The sequence below is a fragment of the Ctenopharyngodon idella genome, chromosome 6 (assembly GCF_019924925.1).
Source record: "Ctenopharyngodon idella isolate HZGC_01 chromosome 6, HZGC01, whole genome shotgun sequence".
Taxonomy (NCBI): domain Eukaryota; kingdom Metazoa; phylum Chordata; class Actinopteri; order Cypriniformes; family Xenocyprididae; genus Ctenopharyngodon; species Ctenopharyngodon idella.
The window spans coordinates 1,958,724-1,985,326 of record NC_067225.1 but is presented as its reverse complement, the minus strand read 5'-3'; the positions used below and the strand labels follow the sequence as shown (position 1 = coordinate 1,985,326).

The 26,603-nt window shown below is 44.7% G+C and overlaps 1 protein-coding gene across 2 annotated transcripts in view; it reads left to right on the top strand.

The window, feature by feature from the left end:
- The window catches only part of cacng5a (calcium channel, voltage-dependent, gamma subunit 5a), a 59,165-nt gene that overhangs the window by 16,422 nt on the left and 16,140 nt on the right, over window positions 1–26,603 (top strand). For both annotated transcript variants that reach the window (XM_051897544.1, XM_051897543.1), the window contains exon 2: window positions 7,668–7,904. In XM_051897544.1, coding sequence (XP_051753504.1) covers window positions 7,709–7,904 — 196 coding nt within the window. In that variant the 5' untranslated portion in view covers window positions 7,668–7,708. The remainder of the gene's footprint in view (window positions 1–7,667; window positions 7,905–26,603) is intronic.

The window sequence follows — 26,603 nt, the reverse complement described above, 5'->3', positions numbered from 1 at the left end:
TGGGAGCAACGTGCCCTGGGATCATAGAAGGACCTGATGTGCTAGTCTGCACAGAGTTCGCAACTTCAGGCCCCCCTAATGATTTATGTAGGAGACTACCGACATATTGTGTGTTCGTACTAGAACATGATGCCTCCTGAGGTCTGGAAGGAAGTGCCTCAAAGCTAGAAGCACAGCCATCATTTTGAGGCAATTTATGTGCCAAGAGAGATAATGCCCTCTCCACAGACCCCTTGAAAAATGGCATTCCATGACCGCTTCCCAGACTGTGAAGGACCCAACACAGGAATCTGGGACAGGAACCATGGTTTCTTCCACATAGCCAGAGAACAAAGGCATCTGTGTGTAACTCTGCCCCTGTGGAACGGGTTTCCCCTGGTCCTGAGCTACCACTGCAGGGGTCTCATGTGCAGCAGGCCAAAAGGTATTATGTTGGATGCAGCTGCCATAAGCCCCAACACTCTCAGAAAGTGTTTGACAGTGATGGCCTGGCCTAGCTTGGTCCTGGTGACTATAGCCAGGATGGTCTTGATGCGAGCGGGAGGCAATTGTGCCCATATTGTAGTCAAGTCCCAAACTACACACAGAAATGTAGTTCTCTGCTGGGGAGATAGTGAGCTTTTCTTGGCATAAAGCTAGGCCGAACGGAAGAACCCGAAATTGGACCACTTCGCCCCCAAATGCGAATCTCAGGAACTTCCTGTATTGAGGAAGGATAGCTATATGAAAGCATGCATCTTTTAGATCTATCATGACAAACCAGTCCTTGAACCTCATGATTAGTGGGATAGTTAATATCTTGAACCTGAATCTCCTCTGAGAACGGTTCAATTGCTGCAGATTTAAGATAGGATGCAACCCCCACCCTTCCTTGGAACTATGAAGTTGACAATAGTCATGCCACCCCCTAAACACGGGACACACTGAGATAAATTTGGTAGAAGTTTTCATGCTTCTAAGTAATCTACTTGGGGGATCAGTCTCTCGAGACTAACCTTTGCATATAGAAAGTTCGGTGTTCCCTTGGGGCCAAGCATGGAGAGGGAGGAACCTCTTAAGTGCATGGAGGTCCCTTAATAGGTTGGCTTGCTACGCCTGCATTTTTTTTTCTTGTGTGCCTGCACTAGCCTGACCTGCTGCCATACATGCTCTGCCCACCACATTAGGTGTAGTTTTGGCAGGGTTTGGTGGGCAGTGTCGGGGCCTTAAGGGGTGATGCAACGTCAAGGAAGAGAAAAATGCTAAAGTCTCTTCCACTTAAGGCATCATCCCATAGCCATTCTCCTTCATGCCAGAATCAAAGAAACTCAAAATTTTCGATGAAAACTGCTTTTCCCATAATCTCGATACCTCGGTATGGAGATCAGAAAAGGAAGGTAGGCCTCGATGATAGAGGCTGTGCTTTACTTTTGCAGGAAGCACTCATCTAAATGACTTCTCATGTACATATCCTGCTTAACAGCTAGCCATAAGATATTTAATCTGCTTACAGCAAGAACACAAACCCCAGAAGCTCCTATAAACGAGGGATGGAGGTGGCGAGTCCTCGACATCCCCTGCCTCGATACTAAGGAAATCAACCTCCTCGGAGCTAGATTGACCCAGCATAGGGCCCTCACTTGGGGTGGAAGAAGCCACAGAACGGGCTTCCGGATCCCTCGCAGGAGAGCTGGAGCTGGCAGATGAGGGCCAAGAAAGGACCGAAGCCATCTCAAACTCCTCTACCAGCTCCAATCGCAACCCCCGTGATCTGAGACGACGGCGGCAGACGCCTCGGCAGACATGGGACCCAAACCACGGAAGCACGAGCCTGGCCGCTTATTTGAATATGGCCAGGTGGGAGTGGAGCTTCCTTAATGGCAAACTGCCTATGCATGCTCTGCTCCCAGCCGCCTTTTTAATTCATTAGAATTCCATGCAGCCATAACACACTAGACAAGTAAAGCATGCTCTGAGTAACGCAGTGTTACACAAGCTCTCACAAACAGGCAAGCGTATATCTACTGTTTAACACAGGGAGGATGAATGCAGTGGAACACGCACTGACAATCAATTTAGCTATAAATAAATAAATATAAGGCCTTTAGAAGAGCATGCTCAATCCTACTGCGCTGTCTGGAGAATATTCGTCCTTACACAGAGATATTTTAATTACTGCAGTTTAATTTCATTCAGCTCTCTGACTGATACACACACACATGGGCTATAGCTATTTGAGTGACACTGGAACACGCAGATGTCAGTTTAGCTATAGACAAGGCATTCTAGAAATTGAGGAACACATTCAATTCTTACCTTATTGTATAGTGTGAGATCTCAGATCTTAAATTAATTTACTGCAGACTGAAGTTTAAAGATAGGGGGGCAGACTCGGTTTACAGCTCTCTGCATTCATTTAAGCATTCGTTCAAACAAGCCGCGCAGCGCACGCTGCATATGTCACACACACAGACAGAGGGGTTTTATGCTATCATCCGCACAATGAAAAGATAAATGACTTTGTATAAGCTTAAAATTTCGATTAAACTGCCTGCCTTCTCCACCATTAAATGTAAGCAAATTAGCTCAAAATAAATAATTAATTAATTTATAGGGAACTTAAAAAGAGTCACTTATTTTACGAGCGAACAACTGAATTGTCCAGCATTTATTTGCATGGGCCGTAACTATAAGCTCTGTAGCAGATATGAAAACACTATTTATTAGCACATATTTATTATTACCATATTCGTATGCACATAAGACAAGACACTTCTCTTTAAAAATATAAATTAGACTTTATTGATTATTCTAACACATAAACTAATATCTAACACACACACACACACACACACACACACACACACACACATACACATTCAAGCTGCAGAAAGAAAGGAAGTGAGGAAAGAAATGAGTTTCAAGAGAGTGAAATGATGAAATCAAGTTCCTAGCAATATATGCACTTCATAAGACCTGGTTTGAACGAACCATCAATCATTGCTTTAACCCTTCTATCGCTTCTTAGGCAGGATTGTTAGACTTTATATCAATTCACCAGTTCAACTAGAATCTGGAGGTACTTGCGTTTGACGTTTGTGTCTTTAAATGGGGATTCCATTTGTTGGCATTTTTGGCTTGGAGAAGGCGTTTCCCAGGTTCATTGCTGAAGGTCTTTTCATGTCTGGATTGATGTCGTGGAAAGCCAGTCACGTTCTGGTGTGTTGGTGGAGGAGTGGAGTCTCCCTCATGGAAAAGTAAAGAAACTAAGTAAAAGAAAGGAAAGTGAGTGCATGAGACAAAAGTAGTTGGATGGCTTGAATGAAGCTAATTGTTCTTATTTTCATCTGATCTTGATCTGCCTTTGTCTTGTTTTCATCGTCTGCTCTACTCGTCTTTTGTCATTGTCTGTCTGTCTCATCCTAAATTGTCTTCATGTACTGAATTTTTAAACGGAGGTGTTTGTCCAACCTCTTTGAGGAAGTCTGACCAATTAGGTATCGTCTTTGATTCAGAGGTGGCTTTTCTTCTCCCCGATCATAAATTAAATGTTATCTGTGGTCTTTCAGAGAGTACAGAGAGCACAGTTTAGACATGATTTCTCTAAAATTAATACGATACATTTTACACAGATTTCATTCAAACCAAAATTTAAGTTACGAACAGAGATTTACACTCATACAAGACAAGGCACACTTTCAATCAGCCATTCAATAGTTATAACAATTACATAAATTGTGAGTGATCTGAGCATAATAGTCACAAGTATAGGTTTTAGACATGATATAGAATTATGCAGTTGAACGATGTTCGATTCGAAGTCCGTTTAGAATTGTTTATGGAACAATTTGATGCAGTTTATATATAAAAGAGACTCTGTGGGGTTTTCTGTGGATTTCAACTCTGTGTCACTCAGAGGTCAGAAGAAGAAGGCCTGTTTTATCTTTCTGTCTTGGGGATCAAACACACTCTGGTGTTATCTCCTTGCGGCTCAAGTTGGGTTGTATTTTCAACCATTTAGTCTTGAGTTTACTGCTCAACATTTATAATGTTCTTCTTTAACTAGGCTCTTTCTTTGAAGCTTGCAAGGCAGTAAAGCACTTAGCTGAGGGTTTTGTAGACTGAATGGAGCCGCAAATGACAAATTCTCTGATTTTGGGTCCTGCGTGTTGATTTGGAATCTGGAGTGTTGAGATGAGCTTTGTTTGGAATTATGTTTGCAGAAATCATCTGGAAGATTCATTTGTCTGGTTCACCCTCAATTCCTACAATACCAACCTGTGAGTCCTAGGAATCATTGTCTTTGAGTGACTTAGGGGTTGGAAATTAGGTGACTGCATCCACTTTTGCTGGATCTTTTTTTATTCCACTGCTTGAAAAAATGTGTCCTAAGAAAGTCAGAGTCTAGTTGCATGAAGTTACACTTGTTTAGATTGAGGGTTAGACCAGCTTTATGGAGACACTGGAAAACTTGGTGAGGATGGTGGAGATTTTGTTCCTCGTCCTGGGAGAATACAACAATATCGTCAAAGTAGATGATCTTTTCCATTAGCTGCTTGAATGTTGCAGCAGTATTTTTGAGCCCAAAAGGAAGATGACCAAATTCATATAGTCCCGATGAAATGACAAAGGCAGTTTATTAGTATGCTATCAGGTGTCATTTCCCCCTGCCAGTATCCACTTTTTAGGTCAAGTCTACTGAACACTGTGGCATTATGCAAGGATTCCAGAATATCTTGGATTTGTGGCATTAGGTATGCATGGAGGTGAGTTTTGGCTAACCATAATAGTCCATACACAGTCTTGAAGTGCCATCCTTCATTTGCATTACTACAACTGGTGCTGCCCACAGAGAAACTAAAGGCCCTGATAATCTTCTTGGTCAACAGATTAATGACTTCGGATTCAACAAACTGCTGCTTGTCTATGGACAGTCTATGGATCAGTGGTGAGAATTTGGTGTTTTACAAGGTTGGAATGTTCTATTTCATGGGTGCATACTGCGGGCCATTGAAACATGCCTGAGGCACAGATGATTGGCCAGTCCTGCAGCCATCATTCATATCCATACTCAGCAGCTATGCAAGCTCTTCAGTTGCAATGTGGTCAACCACAATAGCAACAATCCTTACAGCACAAGAGATCAAACAAAATGATGCTCACAGTTTCCAGAGTTTTGCTCTCCGTGTCAAGTCATCTTCTTTTATATAGCGCTTTTCACAATACAGATTGTTTCATAGCAGCTTCACAGTGCTAATAGGAAAATTAATGTACAGAGAATAATGTACAACCGAAATTAATGTACAACCGAAAACAGAAGACTTTCAGTGCGTTCTTGCCGTTCATTTACGTGTTTTAGTCTATAGGTTTGCATTTGAATGTGTATGTGTGCAGACGCTTAGTCTTGTTTTTACAAAGTGACATTGCCAAATTACTTGTCTGGCCCACATAATACAGAAAAATTTGTCATTTCCGCGGATCTATGCGAACTGGAATCATTTTGATAACGTTTTATCTATACATAGGGAAAGGAAAGGGAAGGAGGTCTTCGCAGGGGATAGTTTAGTTTACACTTCAGGGCTGCATTTTCGCCATGTCTAGGTGCAGGTCCTTCATCTCATCTGGATACGGCCTGGATCTGGCAGACTATGGAAAACCTCGGGATAAACAGAGAGAGACTAATATTAGCGTAGACGCCATTCTTCTTATGATGTAGCGAGTACATCAGGTGTTATGGGAAGTGTTCCTGGTTCCAGCTGACCTAATTTATGCTGCCTAATAATTTACATGATTTGAATTATAGAAGTAGATAATGTGTTATGTGTATGCCAGGTTAAAGAGATGTGTTTTTAGTCTAGATTTAAACTGACAGAGTGTGTCTGCTTCCCGAACAATGCTAGGAAGACTGTTCCAAAGTTTAGGTGCTAAAAAGGAAAAGAATCTACCACCTGTGGTTGATTTTGATATTCTAGGTATTATCAACTGGCCTGAATTCTGAGATCGCAATAGATGTGAGGGACTAAAATGTGTTAAGAGCTCGCTCAGGTACTGGTGAGCTAAACCATTTAGTGCTTTGTAAGTAATTAGCAAGATTTTAAAATCTATACAATGTTTAACAGGGAGCCAATGCAGTGTTGACAGAACCGGGCTAATATTGTAACGCAGAGTCAGCAGAGTGAGGATCCATCTGCAGTTTTATTTTGGTCTGAGTCAAACAGTACAGGGTCAAGACACAGCAATGGCGATGGAGAAGGCAAAACAGAATTGTAAACAGGGACAGGCTTGAGTCGAGGCAGGCGGCAATCATACACAGTCCAAAAATCAGGCAAAAGGTCAGGACAGGCAGCTTACAATTACAATCCAATAAACAGGCAATAGTTGGGGTGGGCATCAGAGAATTAAACAACAGGAATCAGTCCAAGATCAAACACAGAATAACCATCCACAAATGAAATGACCACCGTAGCAAATCAAGACTTCGCAATGGTGGTGTGTGTGTGGCGTTCTTAAATAGTGTGTGTGTGATGAACTGCAGGTGTGTGTGTGTGCAATCAGTCCCAGGTATGAGGTCCGAATAGCAACAGTCAATATTCTGGTGACAGAAAAGGTAGATTCGAGATCAGCCTGTAATTGACTAATTCTCTAGGATCAAGTTTTGGTTTTTTAATAAGAGGTTTGATAATAGCCAGCTTAAAAGTTTTCGGTACGTATCCTAGTGACAAAGATGAATTAGTGATATTAAGAAGAGGATCTATGGCCTCTGGAAGCATCTCTTTCAATAGCTTAGTCGGTATAGGGTCTAACATACATGTTGTTGATTTTGATGATTTAACAAGTTTTGACAATTCTTCCTCTCTTATAGCAATGAATGAATGGAATTTTTCCTCAGGGATACTACAATGCACTGTCTGACGCAATACTGTAGTAGACGGTTGCATGGTTATAATTTTCTCTCTAATATTATCAATCTTGCGAGTAAAGAAGTTCATAAAGTCATCACTGCTGTGCTGTTTGGAAACATCAGAAGTTGAAGCTTTATTTCTCGTTAATTTAACCACTGTATCAAATAAATACTTAGGGTTGTGTTTGTTTTCTTTGAAGAGATTTGAAAAATAAGCAGATCTAGCAGTTTTTAAGGCCTTTCTGTACGCAATCATGCTTTCTCTCCACAAAATGCGAAAAACCTCTAGTTTTGTTTTCTTCCAGCTTCCATTTTTCTGGCTGCTCTGTGAGCATGCTGTTGTCTTTGGAGGGACCCAGAGGGATGGAGTTGAGCTGCTGCTCGCATGTAGATGTAGCAAGTACTTAAGAGATAGCTTCATAGTTTCTCCAGCTGCAAGGGAAGTTCAACTCCCCAAATATTAACCCGTACAACCTACTTTGCTGGATGCAAATTAACCATAATAACCATAATTAGCCATAACCTTAATTAACCTATTTGTTGTTCAAATGTGGGGGCGGCTGTTGGGAATTCTTCTCCTTCAAGTTTAAAGTCTGCTACGTATGTGACATTCTAAGTCATGACTTACATAAGTAACGTAGTGCAGTGTTTCCAGCACGTACGAGCTTAGTGTAACTGCCTGTTCACTGTTACTCCAGCAGAGCAGTCAGATTGCGTGCTCTCACTCAGGTGCAGTGTTTATGTGTAAGATAAAGTTTGTGACGAAAAAACTCTTCTCTCACTACAGCTCCTGATTTCTGCAGCTTGCACCCCCTGTTGATGTGAAAGATGAGTTTGTGTGGAAGAAAGGCACTGACACTCCTCAGCAGTGTGTTTGCTGTGTGTAGTCTGGGGCTGCTGGGCATTGCCGTCAGCACTGACTACTGGCTCTACCTGGAAGAGGGGGTCATCCTGCCTCTCAATCAGAGCACTGAAATTCGTATGTCTCTCCATTCAGGGCTTTGGAGGGTCTGTTTTCTTGCAGGTAAGTGTGTGTGTGTCTGTGTGTGTGTGTGTGTGTGTGTGTGCTTCCTAAGTGACACTATTACAGGGTTTCTACAGGTTTCATCAAATCTAATTTAATGCTTTTTAATGCCAATTTTAAAATGTTTAATGCCATGTGTATATATGTGTATATATATATATATATATATATATATATATATATATGTCGGTAGATGACGTCATAAGGCAATTAGAATATTCATCATGTCATTGTTGCATTCGCATTCTGCCAAGTGTCAGCCCCTTTACATTTGTTTGCTTCTCTGGTGCTACCCTTTTTGCTCACATAATATATTTTATTACAGCCAAATTCCCAATAAAATTGTTTCATCTATATATTTTCTATTTTTGTTGTCAGACAATTTGAAATGGTGACTGAAACAGTAGGTAGCATCAAGTAACTGTCTTAATAAGTGAATCATTCATTTAAACGATTCATTCCAATGGCTGATTCATTCAAGAATGCGGCAGTTGTTTATGAATGAGTCATTTAATCTTTGACTCAACCGATTCATTCAAAACGCTGAATCACTCAGTAACGAAAACAAGGCGCTATGGTTCTGCTGTTATCTTTGTTTGAAACTATTTTTGCTGCTCAAATAGAACAAAAACAGTCAATGTTCCTTCTAAAATGTAAGTGACTTAATATTAACTATTTGTTAACTGAACAGTTGTATGAAATCAGTGTCACATTTTTAATCGTGACGGTAGCCTTTAGGAAAACAGCATTCATGGTCGTGTGATTTTGCTTACTTGTATCAAGTTATAAAAACTTCTTTTTGTGTGTACTTCGCTCATGTTTCCATTTCTCCTCGAGATGGTGCGCGAGCCTCAACAGCGCAACCTTATCGTCGCTACATTATACAGCCTACTATTATCCACTATGGATCACCACTTAAACTAAATGTAACAAAATCAGTCAATCTCGCGTTTTTTTTTTGTTTTGTTTTGTTTTTTGGTATTGACGTTGCCCCGGCCGGGCAAGTAAAATTCTCTTTCGCTTGCCCCTTCAACAAAATACACTTATCCCGGACTAATTGACAAGCATAGTGTTGAGCCCTGACATATTAAACCAGCGCTAAAATCCTGATTTATAATCTAGACGTTGTCTGACAAAATCACCATACACATAATATAAAGACATTTGCTGTGATTTTGGCTATATGTACTCGTAAAATTATCACTCAGGTTAGAAGCAATAGTATCTATTTTGTTTGTTCTCTGACATCCTCAACTGAATGCGCTGCTCCTCTCAGCCACTCACTGAACAGAGCAGACACAGGTACGCCTGCGGCAGGAAAGCAAGATCTCACGCTCGTGCGGCAGTACCGGGGAATCTCGGAAGCTAGATCAGGTTAACAAGTATATTCGTCACAATGCGCTTTCTTGGAAAGAAGTTGCAAAAGGGGTCTGAAAAGTCGCTAAGTTGGCAACACTGATTCAACCTTCCGTCTCCAGGTCCCAGCCCGCCGCTGTCCAAAACGGCGGTAATTTTGCACCAGCCGGAGGCAATTACCAAACTGGTTCCATGTGTATCACACCAATGTACATATTTTGCGATAGCAAATCAAAGTTATTAATTATGAAGGCTATATTCAATATAAACTGGTATTTTTTCCTTCAAAAGTATCTAAAAAAAATTGATGCCTGTAGGAATAAAATTTAATGCTTTTTAATGCCATTTAAGGCCTTAATTTTCGCAAAATCCATTTTAATGACTTTTAATGCTTTTTAATGCTCCACGGATACCCTGTATTAGTGTTTTATAGTGTACATTTGTTATATAGTTAAATACATATAGTTAAATCACTCCGGAATGCCGCCAAAACTTCAGCCTGTGGTCAGACCCCTTGTTTCTTCGGGCAGGAGTGCCCCTAGAGCAGGTGTCCCGGCATGCTGTGGTGTTCACAGATGCCTCTGCCGCCGGCTGGGGTGCCACGTACAACGGGCATGCAGTATCAGGGGTTTGGACGGGCCCCCAACTGCATTGGCACATCAACTGCCTCGAGTTGCTAGCAGTACGCCTTGCCCTGAGCCACCTGAAAGGGTCGTTACGGGGCAAGCATGTGCTGGTCCGTACGGACAACACTGCGACTGTTGCGTACATCAACCCTCAAGGTGGTCTACGCTCCCGTCGCATGTCGCAACTCGCCCGCCATCTCCTCCTTTGGAGTCAGAAGCATCTGAGGTCGCTTCGCGCCATTCATGTTCCTGGTGTGCTCAACCGTATGGCCAACGAGCTCTCACGAGCTGCGCTGCCGGGAGAGTGGTGACTCCACCCCCAGGTGGTCCAGCTGATTTGGAGGGAGTTCGGAGAGGCTCAGGTAGACCTGTTTGCCTCGCCAGAAACCTCTCACTGCCAGCTGTTTTACTCCCTGTCCGAGGGAACACTCGGGACAGATGCACTGGCACACAGCTGGCCCCGGGGCCTTCGCAAATATGCGTTTCCCCCAGTGAGCCTACTTGCACAGACCTTGTGCAAAGTCAGGGAGGACGAGGAGCAGGTCCTGCTAGTTGCGCCCTATTGGCCCAACCGGACCTGGTTCCCGGAACTCGCGCTCCTCGCGACAGCCCCTCCCTGGCACATTCCTCTGAGGAAAGACCTTCTTTCTCAGAGACGGGGCACTCTTTGGCACCCGCGTCCAGACATCTGGAAACTCCATGTCTGGTCCCTGGATGGGACGCGGAGGTTCTAGGTGACTTACCCCCCGAGGTACTTAACACCATCACTTCGGCACATGCACCATCTACGAGACATGCTTACGCCTTGAAGTGGAACCTGTTCGTTGAATGGAGCTCTTCTCGCCGGGAAGACCACTGAAGATGTTCGATCAGAGTCGTGCTTTCATTCTTGCAGCAAGGGTTGGAGCGTAGGCTGTCCCCCTCCACCCTCAAAGTTCATGCTGCCGCAATTTCCGCATACCACGACCACATCGATGGCAAGTCTGTTGGTAAGCACAACCTGGTCGTTAGGTTCCTTAGGGGGGTGAGACAATTAAATCCTCCTCGACCCCCCTCCTTACCCTCTTGGGACCTTGCTCTGGTGCTTCGAGCTCTCCAGAATGCTCCCTTTGAGCCCTTGCAGTCAGCAGACTTAAAGATTCTGTCTATGAAGACTTTGCTGCTGGTTGCGTTGTCCTCCATCAAGAGGGTAGGGGACCTGCAGGCATTTTCGGTCGACGAATCGTGCCTAGAGTTCGGGCTGGGCGACAGCCACGTGGTACTGAGACCCTGGCCTGGCTATGTGCCCAAGGTTCCTACCATTCCCTTCAGGGACCAGGTAGTGAGCCTGCAAGCGCTGCCCCCGGAGAAGGCAGACCCAGCCCTGGCTTTGCTCTGTCCAGTTCGCGCCTTGCGACTGTACATAGACAGAACTCAAAGCTTCAGGACCTCAGACCAGCTCTTTGTCTGTTACGGAGGCCAGCAGAAGGGAAAGGCTGTCTCCAAGCAGAGGATGGCACACTGGATAGTGGACGCCATCGCCTTGGCTTACCAAGCTCAAGGCGTGCTCTGCCCGCTCAGGTTGCATGCTCACTCTACGAGAGGTGTTGCATCCTCCTGGGCGCTGGCTCGTGGCGCCTCGCTGACAGACATTTGTAGAGCTGCGAGCTGGGCGACACCTAACACGTTCACTAGATTCTATAGCCTTTGTGTAGAGCTGTTCTCCTCCCATGTTCTCACCTCAGGTCAGAGGCACGGAGAGGCCCCGGCTTAGTGTCGGCTTGCTGCGCTTACATGCGCTTATTACTCCAGAGAGTCCCTACAAGGCAGACCCTGTTGAGTCCTCCAATCTCCCTTCGGCAGCCGACGTGGCGGAGCGTCTGGCGCCAGGCCTATACTCCATTGTATCCTTGAGAACTGGATTTAGGCTGGGTTCAATATGTGTGACCCTACAGGGATCCCATATGTGTAGCTCCACGGTTGCTCCTAACGAAGCCCGTGTCTTTCCCTCTGGGAGAACCCACCACTCATCAGGTTGGAGTCACCCCAGTACTTCCATATGTAGTACAGCCCTATGGGGTTAGTCCATATGTACATCTCCACATAACTCCTTCGGGGAAGGATGTGGCTTCCACAGCGTTCCTTTCCCAGCGAAAGGGTACGCTTTCCCAGTGTTATCCAATGGTCTCACTGTATGGGTTTTTGGGGAACAGCAGTGATTGACACTCTCTGTGTTAGCCCTGTCCCACCGTCCTTAGGCAAGAGGGTTCAGGTGGCTTGCAACAGAGCGCTGGAAGGGGGCAGCTCCTGTGGCACTTTGGTAGGGATTCCTATTCGTCGGTCTGTCCGACGTACGTCGAATGTGACCGACTGAATGGGAATGTCTCTGTTACATAGGTAACCCTCGTTCCCTGAAGGAGGGAACGGAGACGTACGTCCCGTCGCCACAGTCGCTGTACCTCGCTGATGCTGCCGCCTAACTTGTTCGGCTCCTCAGCGAAAACCTGAAGATGCAACGCACCTGCTGCTCATTAAATACCCGCGCTGCGAGGTGAGCAGCTGATGCATATGATTGCATGCCAATGTGCATTGGCTCGTTTACACTCGAAGCAGATTGGCCTCTCTAGCGAGATTCCTATTCGTCGGTCTGTCCGACGTACGTCTCCGTTACCTCCTTCAGGGAACGTGGGTTACCTATGTAACCGAGACGATCCTCAGCCAACGTCATTCCTTGTACGAGTACGCTAAAATGAATACTCAGTGCACTCTGCAGCTGACATCTCATCCCCTGTTTGGCTATGGTGGTGAACGCATGGTAGTAAAGGGCAAATGTGACCCGAAATGCAAGCACAGAGACATTGAAATGGTTATGACATTTTATGTAGTTGACACAAATGCACCCTCGTCATAGGTCCAAAAGGATACATAGACTTTGGCCTCAACAAACTTGTAACAGTTACAGAAACACAGATAGAAGTGCCAGTCTTGGGGGAGTATGTAGATGTTTTCAAATGGATCAGACTGTTTCCTGGTGAGTGTACCATACACTTAGACCCACACACAACCCTAGTAGTCCACCCACCTAGACGTATTCCTCTTGCATTATGCAGTGGCCTTAAAGATGAGCTTAAGAGCATGGAAAGGCAGGATGTTATTGTTAAAGTCACAGGGCCAACCAAATTTGTTAACTTCATGGTTGTGGCTGAAAAACCACACACATGTCAGCAAAGTGTGTGTGGACCCGAGGGACCTTAACAAGGCTTTTAAGCAACCTCATTACCCATTACCCACCCTTGAAGATACAATGTCAAGGCTAGCTAGTGCCTCATATTTTAGTGTTCTAGATGCTAGATCAGGCTATTGGCCTATTAAGCTCACTGAGGAATCATCAAGACTGACCATCTTCAACACAGTCTTAGGGTGTTACCGTTTCCGACGTCTTCCCTTAGCACTGATTTCAGCCCAAGATGAGTCTTACTTACTTAGTTCCTCCTGCGCCGCAAGGTGCATTGGGCGGCAAGGCTTCTCCAACGGGCTCGATCGGCCGCAGTAGTTTCGGCTTCGTCCCATGAGATGCCGATGGCTCAGAGGTCCTCAGTGAAAGTGCGACGCCAAGTGGCTCGTGGTCAACCTTGTTTTCTCTTGCCATGAAATGGCTTTCACAGGATGGCATTTTTCGCATGCCGAGTTGGTGGTAGTCGAAGGACATGGCCGGCACTCAGTGACAACATCTTGTAGTGGGCGGGTGTCAGTTCGGCGATGGACCTCAATGTTGGTAATGTGATCCCGATACGTTACCCGCAGGATTCGCCGCAGGCATCGTTGCTGGAGACATTAAGCCTACGTGCGATCCTCGCCGATGTCTGCCACGTTTCCACCACATAGATTGTCGTTGGTATGACAATGCTGTTGAACAGGCGCACCTTGGTCAGAAACTTATGAAAGTTTAAATGGGGTCATGGCCATAATCGATGATATTTTCATTTATGGGAAGACCAAAGCTGAGCATGATGAGCACCTCTTTGCTATGCTAAAGCATTCCAGAGAGAGAAGAGTGAAGCTCAATCCAGAAAAGAGCTATTTTGGGCATCACCTCACTGCTGTGGGAGAAAAGCCTGACCCTGCCAAAGTCTCTGCTGTGAGAGACATGAACAACCTAAAGATAAAGGAGAACTTGAGACAGTGCTAGGTATGATTAATTACCTCTCCAAATTTGCACCTGGCCTCTGATGTCAACGCACCACTGCAACAGCTCCTGAAGGAGTCAAGTGAGTTCATCAGCATGACAAAGCCTTTCAAAATCCCTATCTGAAAGTGAAATCAATTATGCTCAAATTTAGAAAGAACTCTTTTCCATACTGTTTGGCCTCAAGCGTTTCCATCAATACATCTATGGCTGCCAAATCATTGTTGATAGTGACCACAAGCCCCTTGAGTCAATAATGCGGAAACCCCTGGCATCAGTTTCCCCAAGACTACAGAGGATGATCCTTCAGCTCCAGAAGTAAAACTTCACCATTGTACATTGACCAGGCAAGGACATCCCTGTCGCAGACATGTTGTACAGAAAGTGGACAGTAGTCCCTGCAGTTCCAGGAACTGAAAGGAGTCATACAAAGAGGCTGGCCTGAGAAAAAGAGAAAATGTTCCATGAGTGTGTCTCAGAGTTCTGGAACCACCACAATGATATTTCATACCTGCATAGAATAATCTTCAAAGGTGAAAAGATTGTCACTCCTACAAGCCTTTGTTCAGACATTCTGTCATGTATACATGCCAGTCACCTAGGCATTGAGCCTGTGACATCATGTTCTCCCCTGGGATGGGGAAAGAAATAGAGAACATTATTAGCAAATTCTCAATCTGCCTCACGTATCGCCCCTCCAAGACCAAAGAGCCCATGATCAGTTACAAAATCCCAGATCGGCCATGGCAAGTAGTGGCAACTGATTTGTTCACCTGGAACAATGAGGACTATCTTGTGACAGCTGACTATTTCAGCAGATATTTTGAGCTGGACAAGCTCCACAGCACAACCTCCACTGCTGTGATAATCAAACTAAAAGCTGCTTTTGCACGACATGGCATCCCAGAGTCTGTCATTTCAGACAACGCCGCCCAGTACAGCTCGGGTGAGTTTGATACTTTTGCAAGAACATTGGAATTTACACATACCACCACAAATCCATACCACCCACAAAGTAATGGATTAGCAGAGAAATCTGTTCAACTGCAAAGATGTTGCTGTTAAAGGCCAAAGCAGACAAAAGTGACCTATACTTCAGCCTTCAGCTCCTATTGACTATAGTCAATACAGTTTATGCAAATTAGCCCAAAAAGGTTTGATTGTGTCCTTGCTGCTAAAGAGATAGCCCTCATGTTCTGTATCTGAAAAGTGTTTAAGAAATCCTCATGTTCAGGTAAATTCTGTGTGCATCCAGAGCCTCCTTGTACACCTCATAATCTTAATGCAAACATAACACTACATGCCAAATTATTGTCTGATGACACTGATGCTGTGTGCTCTGCTACAAGTGACTGCAATTCAGCTAGCCCGTGCCTTAGCACAGACTAACGCTACATATAAATGACTTTAGTTTAAACAATTACATCATGGGAAATAGGAGTGTAATCCATATCCAGATTATAAAACCTGGTAAAAAATGTGAGGAGAGGACTATCCTGCCGCTATACATATATCCTTCAAAGATGCCTTGGAAGCTAATTCTATACAGGAGGCAGTCACGATCAAGGCCTTCAGATCTCCTATACTTATGAGGGATGTTAAGGCCATCAACAAAACCACCTTAAGAGTCAAAAATCTCTTAGGTACTGACTCCAGAGGCTTGAATGGAGGCTCAGTGAGCCCTTCTAAGACCACAGACCTCATTATGTAAACCAACAACATTACAGTTTAGCTTTCTGTACTTTATGATAGAATATCTAAACAAGCATATATTCATACAAACATTCATAACAGCAACAGCATACAGCATACAAACATTCATAACAGCAAAAAAAAAAAAAAAATGTTATTCAAGGATTGACATTAAGGTTTTTAGCCTATATTGACTTCAATTAATCAATTATGTAATGTTATAAGTTAAACGTAGCAACAACAAGAAGGCTGTTTAACAGAGACTTAAAGGTGGGGTAAGCCATTTGGACATTGTTGATATTTGAAATCAACCCAAACAAACTCACCCCTCTCTTCATTGCTCCACCTCCAAAATTCACCCTCCAATCCTAACCACTCTGCTCTGAGTCGGTCTCCAACCCCAGCCCATTCGCTGCTGGTAGGTAATGACGCCAAACACCGCATTCTCTCAGTGGTTTACCTGCACAACACTCACTAGCTGGCCACTGTTACACATGCAATGCGAGAGTAGATGTCTGTTTATCACAGCTGACGCGCAACAAAATCATGCTTCATGAAAAATAAAGCGCAGATGATGAACGAATGACAAGGAAGCACAAAAAAAAATTATCGTACAGTACACAAGAGTAAATACAAACAAGAGTTTGTTGTTAGTCGCCAACAGCACAGCAGCTCCAGACAATCAATGACACTCAAATCCAGTGTTAATCAAAACAGCCTTCGCGTCTGTTTTCAGGCCTTCTCGCTTAGCTCTCTGCAGTGCTGGAAAGCTTTTCTAATATTAACGTGGGTCTTAAAGCGCTTGTCCAGTCATAAACCTTAATTCCAGTGACATTCTTTTGAGCTCTTTTGTATTGTCTCATCTCTCATTCTGCATCTCTCTTTCTGTTTTTCTTCAAATCTCCCTCTTGCTCGTTCTGTATCCTCGATCATCATACGCCCCTTATGCTAATTGTTTACACGTTTGTTGTTGGTGTTGGCCCTGACTAACTTCCAAAAAGTGTTTTTGAAAAATGACTTACCCCACCTTTAACTTTAACTTTACTCTGTACATTGTGTAATCATCAACATCTTTCATAGACTTTAGCATCAAAATACATATGCTGTTGTAGGGTAACAATTAGGGGCCAAGGGAGGTAATAGAGAGGCATAGGCGTAAGACCAAAAATTATTAAGCAGGCTGGGGTGTTACTTACACCTCAGTGATAAAGAGAAAATAAAATAAAAATAAAATAAAGAAGAAAAAATTAAAATGAAAATATTTATAAATGCTTTTCTCTGTATACACTTGGTTCTTATACACAAAAGAACAAAGAAAATTGCTTAAACAGCAGCAAAACAGCCCTTTCAAATTCAAGAGCACACTGGCCCCCCTCCTCTGTCCCCAAAGGTTAAGAGGGTCTGCCTTAAGCCTTGTTTATAGATTCACATGGCTCGCACCACAAGCCTCCACTGACTGCATGCTCTCCTCCCCAAAACGATGAGGCGTGTGTTCTCGACGCGCTCACTGTTGTACTATTGTTTGAAATGATCGGGTGGCTCGGATTAATTGTCCTCTAAACCATCAGGAAGCAGTGGTGAGATAAAGTAAGGTACACACGTGACAATGTTTGTTTTTATTACACTTCACCAAACCCACGCTACAAAAGAACCAATGAATCATGTTGTCATGTTTAGTTTTGGTTTTGTTCATGTTCATGTTTCATGTCTTATTTTTGAAGTTTATTCATGTCTTGTTATGTTTTCATTGCCATGTTACCTGTTTGCCATGTGCTCCCATGTCATGTGATTCCCTTGTCCTCATGTGATCATGTCATGTGTTTCCCTGGTCTCATGTGTTGTCATTGGTTCATTGGGTTGATTGTGTACAGGTGTGTCTTGTCTAGTCATTAGTCCTTGTGTATTTAAACCCTTATGTTTGCCATGTGTCTTTGTCATGCATTGTATCCCTGTACCACTGTTGGTGAGTTATGTTCATGTTTTGATTTGCCAAGCCATGCCATGCCATGCCATGCCATGTGAAGTTTTTGTTTGATGTTGGATTCTTTTAAATAAACTGCCCTTGGGTTCATCAAGCCTTGCCTCCAGTGGACTAATATTACATATGTAAAGCCCAGTAAACCTTGAGATTATTACTTGTGACATTAGGAGAACATATGTACGTAGTGATAGATACTCGCGTCACCGATGACATTGTGTTTGTTTTTGTTTTGTTTTTTTTGTTTTTTTTCAGGTGTGGTTATAAGTACATCAGATGACCACTTCCCCACCTCTTAGTTCGGGACACCAATCAAGGCCTTTTACCTTGGCAGTATGAGAACACTCCCAACAGGGGACTGTTCAATTATTTAGAATTAATGTAAACTGGAGGAAGATTGGTGAGATATTTTTAAAGCCCAGGATACACTGTACGATTTTAGCAATCCTATAAGATCATTACAAATCACACTGTGCGACATGGATCTTTTAAACTTGAGGACGACATGCATGTAGACTGTACGATGATGACACCTATTGACTCGTAGGCTACGATGCAAGTTTCTAGTAGAATAAAATGTCATCAGTATGCGCTACTGGTAAACAAAAAGACCATGTTGAATCACACTTTGGCAGTTGTAGTTTTTATGTGTGCTGAAAAAAAAAGGAAGCGGCAAAAGAAGGAAAAAGAGCTTGAGGTAAGCAGTTTTAAAGTTCAGCGCCATGTCGTGTTGATTTCATGTCGCATTTTTATTGGCTGGTCAGTAGACGTAGGTCGAAGCAGCAAACACACTGTGCGGTGATCATGCTGAATTTCTGACACTGTCAGAAAATTATTGTAGGCTATCTTTGGTCGCAAGACCAGGAAAACGGTCGTCTTTGAACCTCTCACTGTACGACATAGGACCACCTATAAAGAGCCACAATCACAGAAATCACCACGATTGTTTCACGATGGCAATCTTTCGTCTGGGACAGCCAAAAATCGTGCAGTGTATCCTGGGCTTAACACAAAGAAGACACAGGTGTAATAAAATAAATGTTATTAACAAGAATAACTAACACAACTACTAAATGAATACCATAAATAAAGTGCACGACACATGTAATGTGATTCCAGATAAGGAAAGAAGAAGTCAGGGTCAGCATTACTGAGGCTCGTGCTTTCAGTTTTCACACTGTTAGATTAAAATCTCAATCTCAGGTAGATTATTTGTAGTCTCAGTCATCAGTTAGAAACAGGCACCTCAAACCCTGTGGAGTGTGGCAGCAGCAGCGCGAGATATCTAAGCAGACACAGAGCAAGTGTGGTACAAAGCATTCTCAAATTTATTCAGGAAGAAGGGTCATATTTATGGGCACAGGTCAAACAACATCCCCATGATGTCTCGAGTATCCAATCATCAAACCTTACCATATATGGCATTTCAAGAAATTTAATAACAAGAAATGTATGTGCTTAAATGTGTGTGTGTGTGTATCTTCAACTTCTGATTGTGTGCGAGAGTGTCAGTGTGTCCAAGGACTATTTCTTTTTTTGTCTAGGTGTGTCCATCATGTGCACGTAACATAATGGAAAAAGGGTGATCACCAAACATTCTTTTTCCATGGTGCTGTACTTTGTCTCTCTCTTAGAGCGCTTCTGACCGATGCGCAGCCGCTCCTCTCCCTCTATCTCCTGGGACAGGATCGTTCAAAGCCCCCTGTCCGACACATCAATCTACAGTAAAAAAGGGAGAGAAAAGTCAGGAGAGTGCAATAGCGGTCCGCCACACAGAGTAGCCTTTACCAGGGTGAAAGCCTGATGACACATGATCAGGGGTGCCCAAACCTGATCCTGGAGATCTACCTTCCTGCAGAGTTCAGCTCCAGCCCTGATCAACACACCTGTTAGGTGTGTACGGAGCCCCGGACATGACATGCAGGAAAAAAATAGTAGGCTAAATTGTGCGCACAATTTACTAATTCGTTCCCTCGATTTATAAATCAGGAGAATCCTGTCCATGAGACGCTGAAAAGTGGCCGGTGTCGAATTTCGACACAGCATGTGATAATCCACACAGAATCATGCAGAGCCTCTAATTCAGTCTGAACCACCTTTTTCTTGTGTTCAGGTAAACGATACGGCTGCGCACCACCACGCCCAGCTCAGTCTCAATATGATGCTGAATGAGATTCGTTTGACCAGGCACTGCTGAGAACACGTTTGCAAACTCTACTTGTAACTTAGCTACATCAGTGAGTTGCAAGGGCGAGAGGTGATCTCCTCTGGGGGCCAGAGTGAGAGATTAAACTTTGGTGCTCACGTCTCAGGGGTCCCGGTTCAGCCTCTCTCACCTGCGTGACCGCCCCCCTCCCATGCTCTCTCTTTCCACAAGAGACATCCGCACACAAATATCCCAACAATTCACTAAAAGCGTATCTGTATCTGTTAAAGTCTCAGTCTTGCAGGCAGGGACTCAGAACTTGTATCTGTTAATGTCTCTCCCCTTACAGGACTGAGAACCAGAAGAAGTGTCTGTTGAAAGGGTACATTTATTCCTTTCTGATGAGGAGGAAATTGTAATTTGGCACTTCTCCATTCCAGTGCTGTGATTGGCTGCTGGCATCAGAGGGGGCACACACAGTGTAGCCCACCCACATTTGCATAAAGCACACAGTTAGAAATCTTTAAAGTGTTTTTAAAGTTTTACCAATGCATTTTTCACTTTCCAAACCACCACAGAATACATTTGGAAATATTCTAAATATTGCTCTATATAAACAAATAGAGTCTAAACAAGATGGAAAAAGATTGAACTGTCTACATTCATTCATTTGTACATTAACAGTTGAATTTGCGTAAGATGTTGCACTACAAATAGCTGTCACCGAGAATACTTATTTCTCTGAATAAGTATGAAATAGAAGTGTGTAGTTTACATCAGATTTAAAGTTTCCAAACATAGTTATGAATGGATTTGGATGGATCATTGTGGTCTCCATTTGTTTCAGCCACTGCTGCTGCATCCGGAGGTCCTGAGGAATTTTAATGGAGGTCACAGGCCAAAACCTTAGGAATTAGTCTCTAGATGGGTGAAGGGCAGAAGGGCAGTGGACGATCTCTCTTCTTTTCACAAAAACAAAGCGAGACGAAAGCGTAAACAAGACAAAAAATTCTTACAATTAGTTTTAAGTGCAGCACCAGTGTGATGAAAACAATAATCCACTTGGAATTTAATCCTGTATTATACACAAAGAGAACTCCTAACCATGGGATAGAAGAATTGCTTCCTGAAGAGAAGAAATCTGAAGAATCATGGCACCATGATGGTATCAGTGCCATCAGCTAAACAATTGTCTTCAAACAATCATCATATCTGGGGAATGTTTCCAAAGTGTCAGCTACTGAGGCAGCATCAAGTTGAAAGGCTACCAGAGAACTACAAACTAAGAGTCCACATAACAAAAGCACACAGACACAGAACCATTACAGGAGTGAATGGACTTTTTTTTTTCTTTTTTTTTTTTTTCTTTTTTTTTGTTTGTAATAAATGTTAAAGGAACAATAGAAAACGTCTATTATATATATATATATAACGTTCCCTGAAGGAGGGTACGGAGACGTATGTCGGACAGACCGGCGAATAGGAATCTCGCTAGAGAGGCCAATCTACTTTGAGTGTAACTAAAATGAGCCAATGCACATTGGCATGCAATTATTTGCAGCAGCTGCTCTGCCCTGCTCTGCGCGGGCATATAATGAGCAGCAGGTGCATTGCATCTTTAGGTTTTCACTGAGGAGCCGAGCAGGTGAGCCGGCCACGCAGCGGGGTACAGCAACTGTGGCGACGGGACATACGTCTCCATTCCCTCCTTCAGGGAACGAGAGTTACTTTTGTAGCCGAGACGTTCCCATTCAGTCGGCCACATTCGACATACGTTAGACAGACCGACAAATAGGAATCCCTACCAAAGCGCCACGGGCACTGCCCCCTTCCAGTGCTCTGTGCAAGCCTCCTGCACCCCCTTGCATAAAGGCCGGTGGGACTGGGCTAACACAGAGAGTGTCGATCACTGCTGTTCCACACAACCCATTCAGTGAGAGTATTGGATAACACTGGGAAAGCGTACCCTTTCACTTCGAAAGGATCGATGCGGAAGCCACATCCTTCCCAGAAGGAGTTATGTGGAGATGTACATATGGACTAACCCCGTAGGGCTGTACTACATATGGAAGTACTGGGGTGATTCCAACCTGATAAGAGGTGGGTTCTCCCAAAGGGAAAGGCACAGGCTTCGTTTAGGAGCAACCATGGAATACACATATGGGATCCCTGTAGGGTCACACATATGGAACCCAGCCTAAATCCAGTTCTCAAGAATACAATGGAGTATAGGCCTGGCGCCAGATGCTCTGCCATGTCCGGCTGCTGAGGTCCTGAGGCTTTGAGTTCTGTCTATGTACAGTCGCAAAGCGCGAACTGGACAGAGCAAAGCCAGATCTGGGTCTGCCTCCTCCAGGGGCAGCACTTGCAGGCTCACTACCTGATCCCTGAAGGGAGTGGTAGGAACCTTGGGCACATAGCCAGGCCCGGGGTTTCAGTACCACGTGGCCAGTGCCCGGCCCAAACTCTAGGCACGACCAAAAATGCCTTCAGGTCCCCTACCCTCTTGATGGAGGCCAATGCAACCAGCAGCAAAGCCTTCATAGACAAAATCTTTAAGTCTGCTGACTGTAAGGGCTCAAGGGGAGCATTCTGGAGTAAGGTCCCACCAGAGTAAGGTCCCAAGAGGGTATGGAAGGAGGTCGAGGAGGATTTATACATCTTGCCTCCCTAAGGAACCTGATGACCAGGTCATGCTTACCAACAGACTTGTCATCGATGTGGTCATGGTATGCGGATATTGCGGCAACATGAACTTTGAGGGTGGAGGGAGACAGCCTACGGTCCAACCCTTGCTGCAAGAAGGAAAGCATGACTCCAATCGAACATCTTCGGGGGTCTTCTCGGCGAGAAGAACACCATTCAACGAACAGGTTCCACTTCAAGGCGTAAGCACGTCTCGTAAATGGTGCACATGCCGAAGTAAGTCACCTAGAACCTCCACGTCCCGTCCAGGGACCAGACATGGAGTTTCCAGAGGTCTGGACGCGGAGATCTCTCCAAATCAGCTGGACCACCTGGGGGGTGGAGTCGCCACTCTCCCGGCAGCGCGGCTCGTGAGAGCTCGTCAGCCACATGGTTGAGCACACTGAGGAAATGAATGGCGAGAAGCGGCCTCAGATGCTTCTGTCTCCAAAGGAGGAGATGGCAGATGAGTTGCAACATGCGACGGGAGCGTAGACCACCTTGGCGGTTGATGTACGCAACGGCAGTGTTGTCCGTATGGACCACCACATGTTTGCCCCGTAACGGCCTCTTCAGTCGTCTCAGAGCAAGGCAAACTGCTAGCAACTCGAGGCAGTTGACGTGCCAATGCAGGGCCCGTCTACACCCCTGACACTGCATGCCAGTTGTACGTGGCACCCCAGCTGGTGGCAGAGGCATCTGTGAACACCACAGCACGCCAGGACACCTGCTCTATGGGCACTCCTGCCCGAAGAAACAAGGGGTCCAATCACGGGCTGAAGGCTTGGCGGCATTCCAAAGTGATTGCCACTCGGTATGTGCCGCATTGCCACGGCCATCTCGGGACTCGGCCATGAAGCCAGTGCTGAAGCGGTCTTATATGAAGCAAACTGAGCGGGGTTATTACCACTACAGCTGCCATATGCCCCAGAAGCCTCTGAAAGAATTTCAGTGGGACCGCTGTCCTGCCTTTGAACATATTCAAGCAGTTCAACACCGACTGAGCACGTTCCTCTGTGAGGCGTGCTGTCTGATCGAACAAATCCAACTCCATAGCGAGAAGAGAGATCCTCTGCACAGGGGAGAGTTTGCTCTTTTCCCAGTTGACCTAAAGGCCCAACTAGCTGAGGTGACTGAGCACCAGGTCCCTGTGTTCACACAACTGATCCCGAGACTGAGCTAGGATGAGTCAGTCATCGAGATAGAACACCCTGTTCTCTCATGGGAACAAGGGCTCCCTCCACGACTTTTGTCAAGACGTGGGGAGACAGTGCCAGCCCGAAGGGCAGGACCTTGTACTGATATGCCCGCAAAGCGCAGAAACGGCCTGTGCTGAGGGAGAATCGAGACCTGAAAGTACACATCCTTCAGGTCGATCGCTGCAAACCAATCTTGGGGACAGATGCACTCGAAAATGCGTTTCTGCGTGAGCATTTTGAACGGTTGCTTGTGGAGGCTCCAATTCAAAACTCGCAGATCCAAGATTGGTCGTAACCCACCGCTTTTCTTGGGCACAATGAAGTAGGGGCTGTAAAACCCTGACTTCATATTGGCTGGAGGGACCAGCTCTATCGCGTCCTTCGCCAGTAGGACCGCGATCTCCACACGCAAGACATGGGCATCGACAGCTTCCACTGAAGTGAAGTGGATGCCCCCGAACTTGGGGGGACGGCGGGAGCATAGCCGCATAGCTGAGCCTGATGGTCCGAATGAGCCACGCTGCAGCCAGACAGCTCGACGGCACACGACACGCAGAGGAGTGAGAGGTCTACTCTCGCTGATCTCCGCGGCCTCCCAGAGTGTTGGGCAGACCTGCGGCTGTGCTTTCACACACAAGCGGCAGCTGGCCAACAACAGAGGGGACTCAAGCTTCCTGGAGAAAGAAGAGTCGCGACCTGTGTGTCGACGTGATCATGTTCTCGTGCGAAAACATGAATCACCCACGAACATCGTTTCAGCACAGTATGCCCAGACATGTGAAACAGTGATCGTGGCCATCAGTGAGGACAGGAAATGAACGCATCCAGAAACACACGGGTGGAATGTCATCTTTGGAAGACGCAACTCACACACATGTAAGCTCTTTTAGGAGACTTGCTCTCTCTTGGTGCTGATGCACACAGGGAAAAGATCACGGCAACACTGACAGGTAATGTGCAGCCTGTAGTGTGCACTCACTCTCACTGAAGGTGCAGCTCTTACCAGCTGTAATAACAGCTTTTTAGCGCACTGAAAACGCGCACCGTCACCAGCTGTAAGAACAGCCTTTTAGAGCTCACTAAAGGCGCACACACACAAACAAGAGGACTCGATCACAGCTGTAGTGCGTCATGCAAACACCAATAAAGAGAAAGCTTCTTTCTTGAAGAACTGGCTCTTTTTAGAAAACACTGCTTGCAGATTAGAGACAGGAACAAACAAACCGCTTGTCTCCGAAACAACAAGCTAAAGATGTAATGCATCATTACACTATATACCTGCGCAGAGCAGGGCAGAGAAGCTGCTGCAAATAATTGCCAATGTGCATTGGCTCATTTTAGTTACACTCGAAGTAGATTGGCCTCTCTAGCGAGATTCCTATTCGTCGGTCTGTCCGATGTACGTTGAACATGACCAACTGAATGGGAACAAAAATTACAATTCTATTGTTTACTCATTCTCATGCTGTATTAACGCCATAGGACTTTCTTTGGGAGACAAAATGAGTTAATTTAATAATTATCTGGTTTGGTAAATTCAGTTAAATGGCAGAACATGTGTCAGTAAAAAAGTCCATACGGCTTGATCAATTATTTTCCCCCCAAAAAATTGGTGAAAATCATCACAATATATTTATGTCAGCCATTGTTGTGTGTTCATGGCAGTGTTTAAATCTCACAAGCTCGCAAGTTCACACAAAATCATTTACAGCAGATATTAAGATACATGTAACACATGAACATGTTTTGTCTCAAATTAGATCCTTATTTGTTTGATTCTCTGTCGTATATATTATTTAAGTTCATTATCTCCTTCTGTGTTCCACAGAAGAAAGAAAATGGGTTTGAAAAGACAAAAGTACAGTTGAGTTTACGGTGTAAGAATTTTTATTTTTGTGTGAACTTGTTCTTTAAATATTTGGGTATAACTTTACAATAAGGTTCTTTAGTTAAATTAATTAACCACATTAGTTAACATGAACTAATAATGAACTGCACTTATACAGCATTTATTAATCTTTGTTAATGTTAATTTCAACATTTACTAATATATTATTAAAATCTTGTTAACATTAGTTAATGCACTGTGAACTAACATGAACTAACAATGAAAAAAACGTCTCAGGTTACGCATGTAACCATGGTTCCCTGAGAACAGGGAACAAGACGCTGCGTCAGAGCGCTAGGGGAACCGCCTCCGCGGGAACCAGTGTCTGAAACACATATCCAATCTCGGCAATATCATATTAACCGGTGACAGCCCATGACATCATAACCATGCGACCCACAAGTATATAAGGGGCACCCAGATAACATGTCATCCACTTATCGTCTGAAGGGACTGTAAGCAGGCAGGCCCCGAGGCATGGCTAAGAGATGCAGTGTCTCATTCCCTGTTCTCAGGGAACCATGGTTACATGCGTAACCTGAGACGTTCCCTTTCGAAAGGGAACTTGAGCTGCGTCAAAGCGCTAGGGGAACGATATACCCACGCCGCCATGCTGAGGGGAGTGCATGCCAACGTATGGCAGTGACAACTGTCGGAATCAAGCAATTTCAAATAAAAAGCCAGACCCACTCACCCTACGGGTCACAAATGAGCTGTCAGTGACAGCGCTCCCAGTGGTCAAAGACTCAGCTATAAGCCTCAAAGCAGCCTCCATATTTTACATATGAAGGCCTGGAACCAACAACTTCAACAGAAGGGGTCCCTTTATAGGGAGCGTGGCTAGGGGGCCCGAAGGCACCCCAGCCAGTCACTTCTCAGGGGAATGAAGTCAATCCCGAATGCCACCAGGGAGGCTGACCTGGCTTCTAGCTGAACTAGTAACCTAGTCTGCCAACAACCTCTC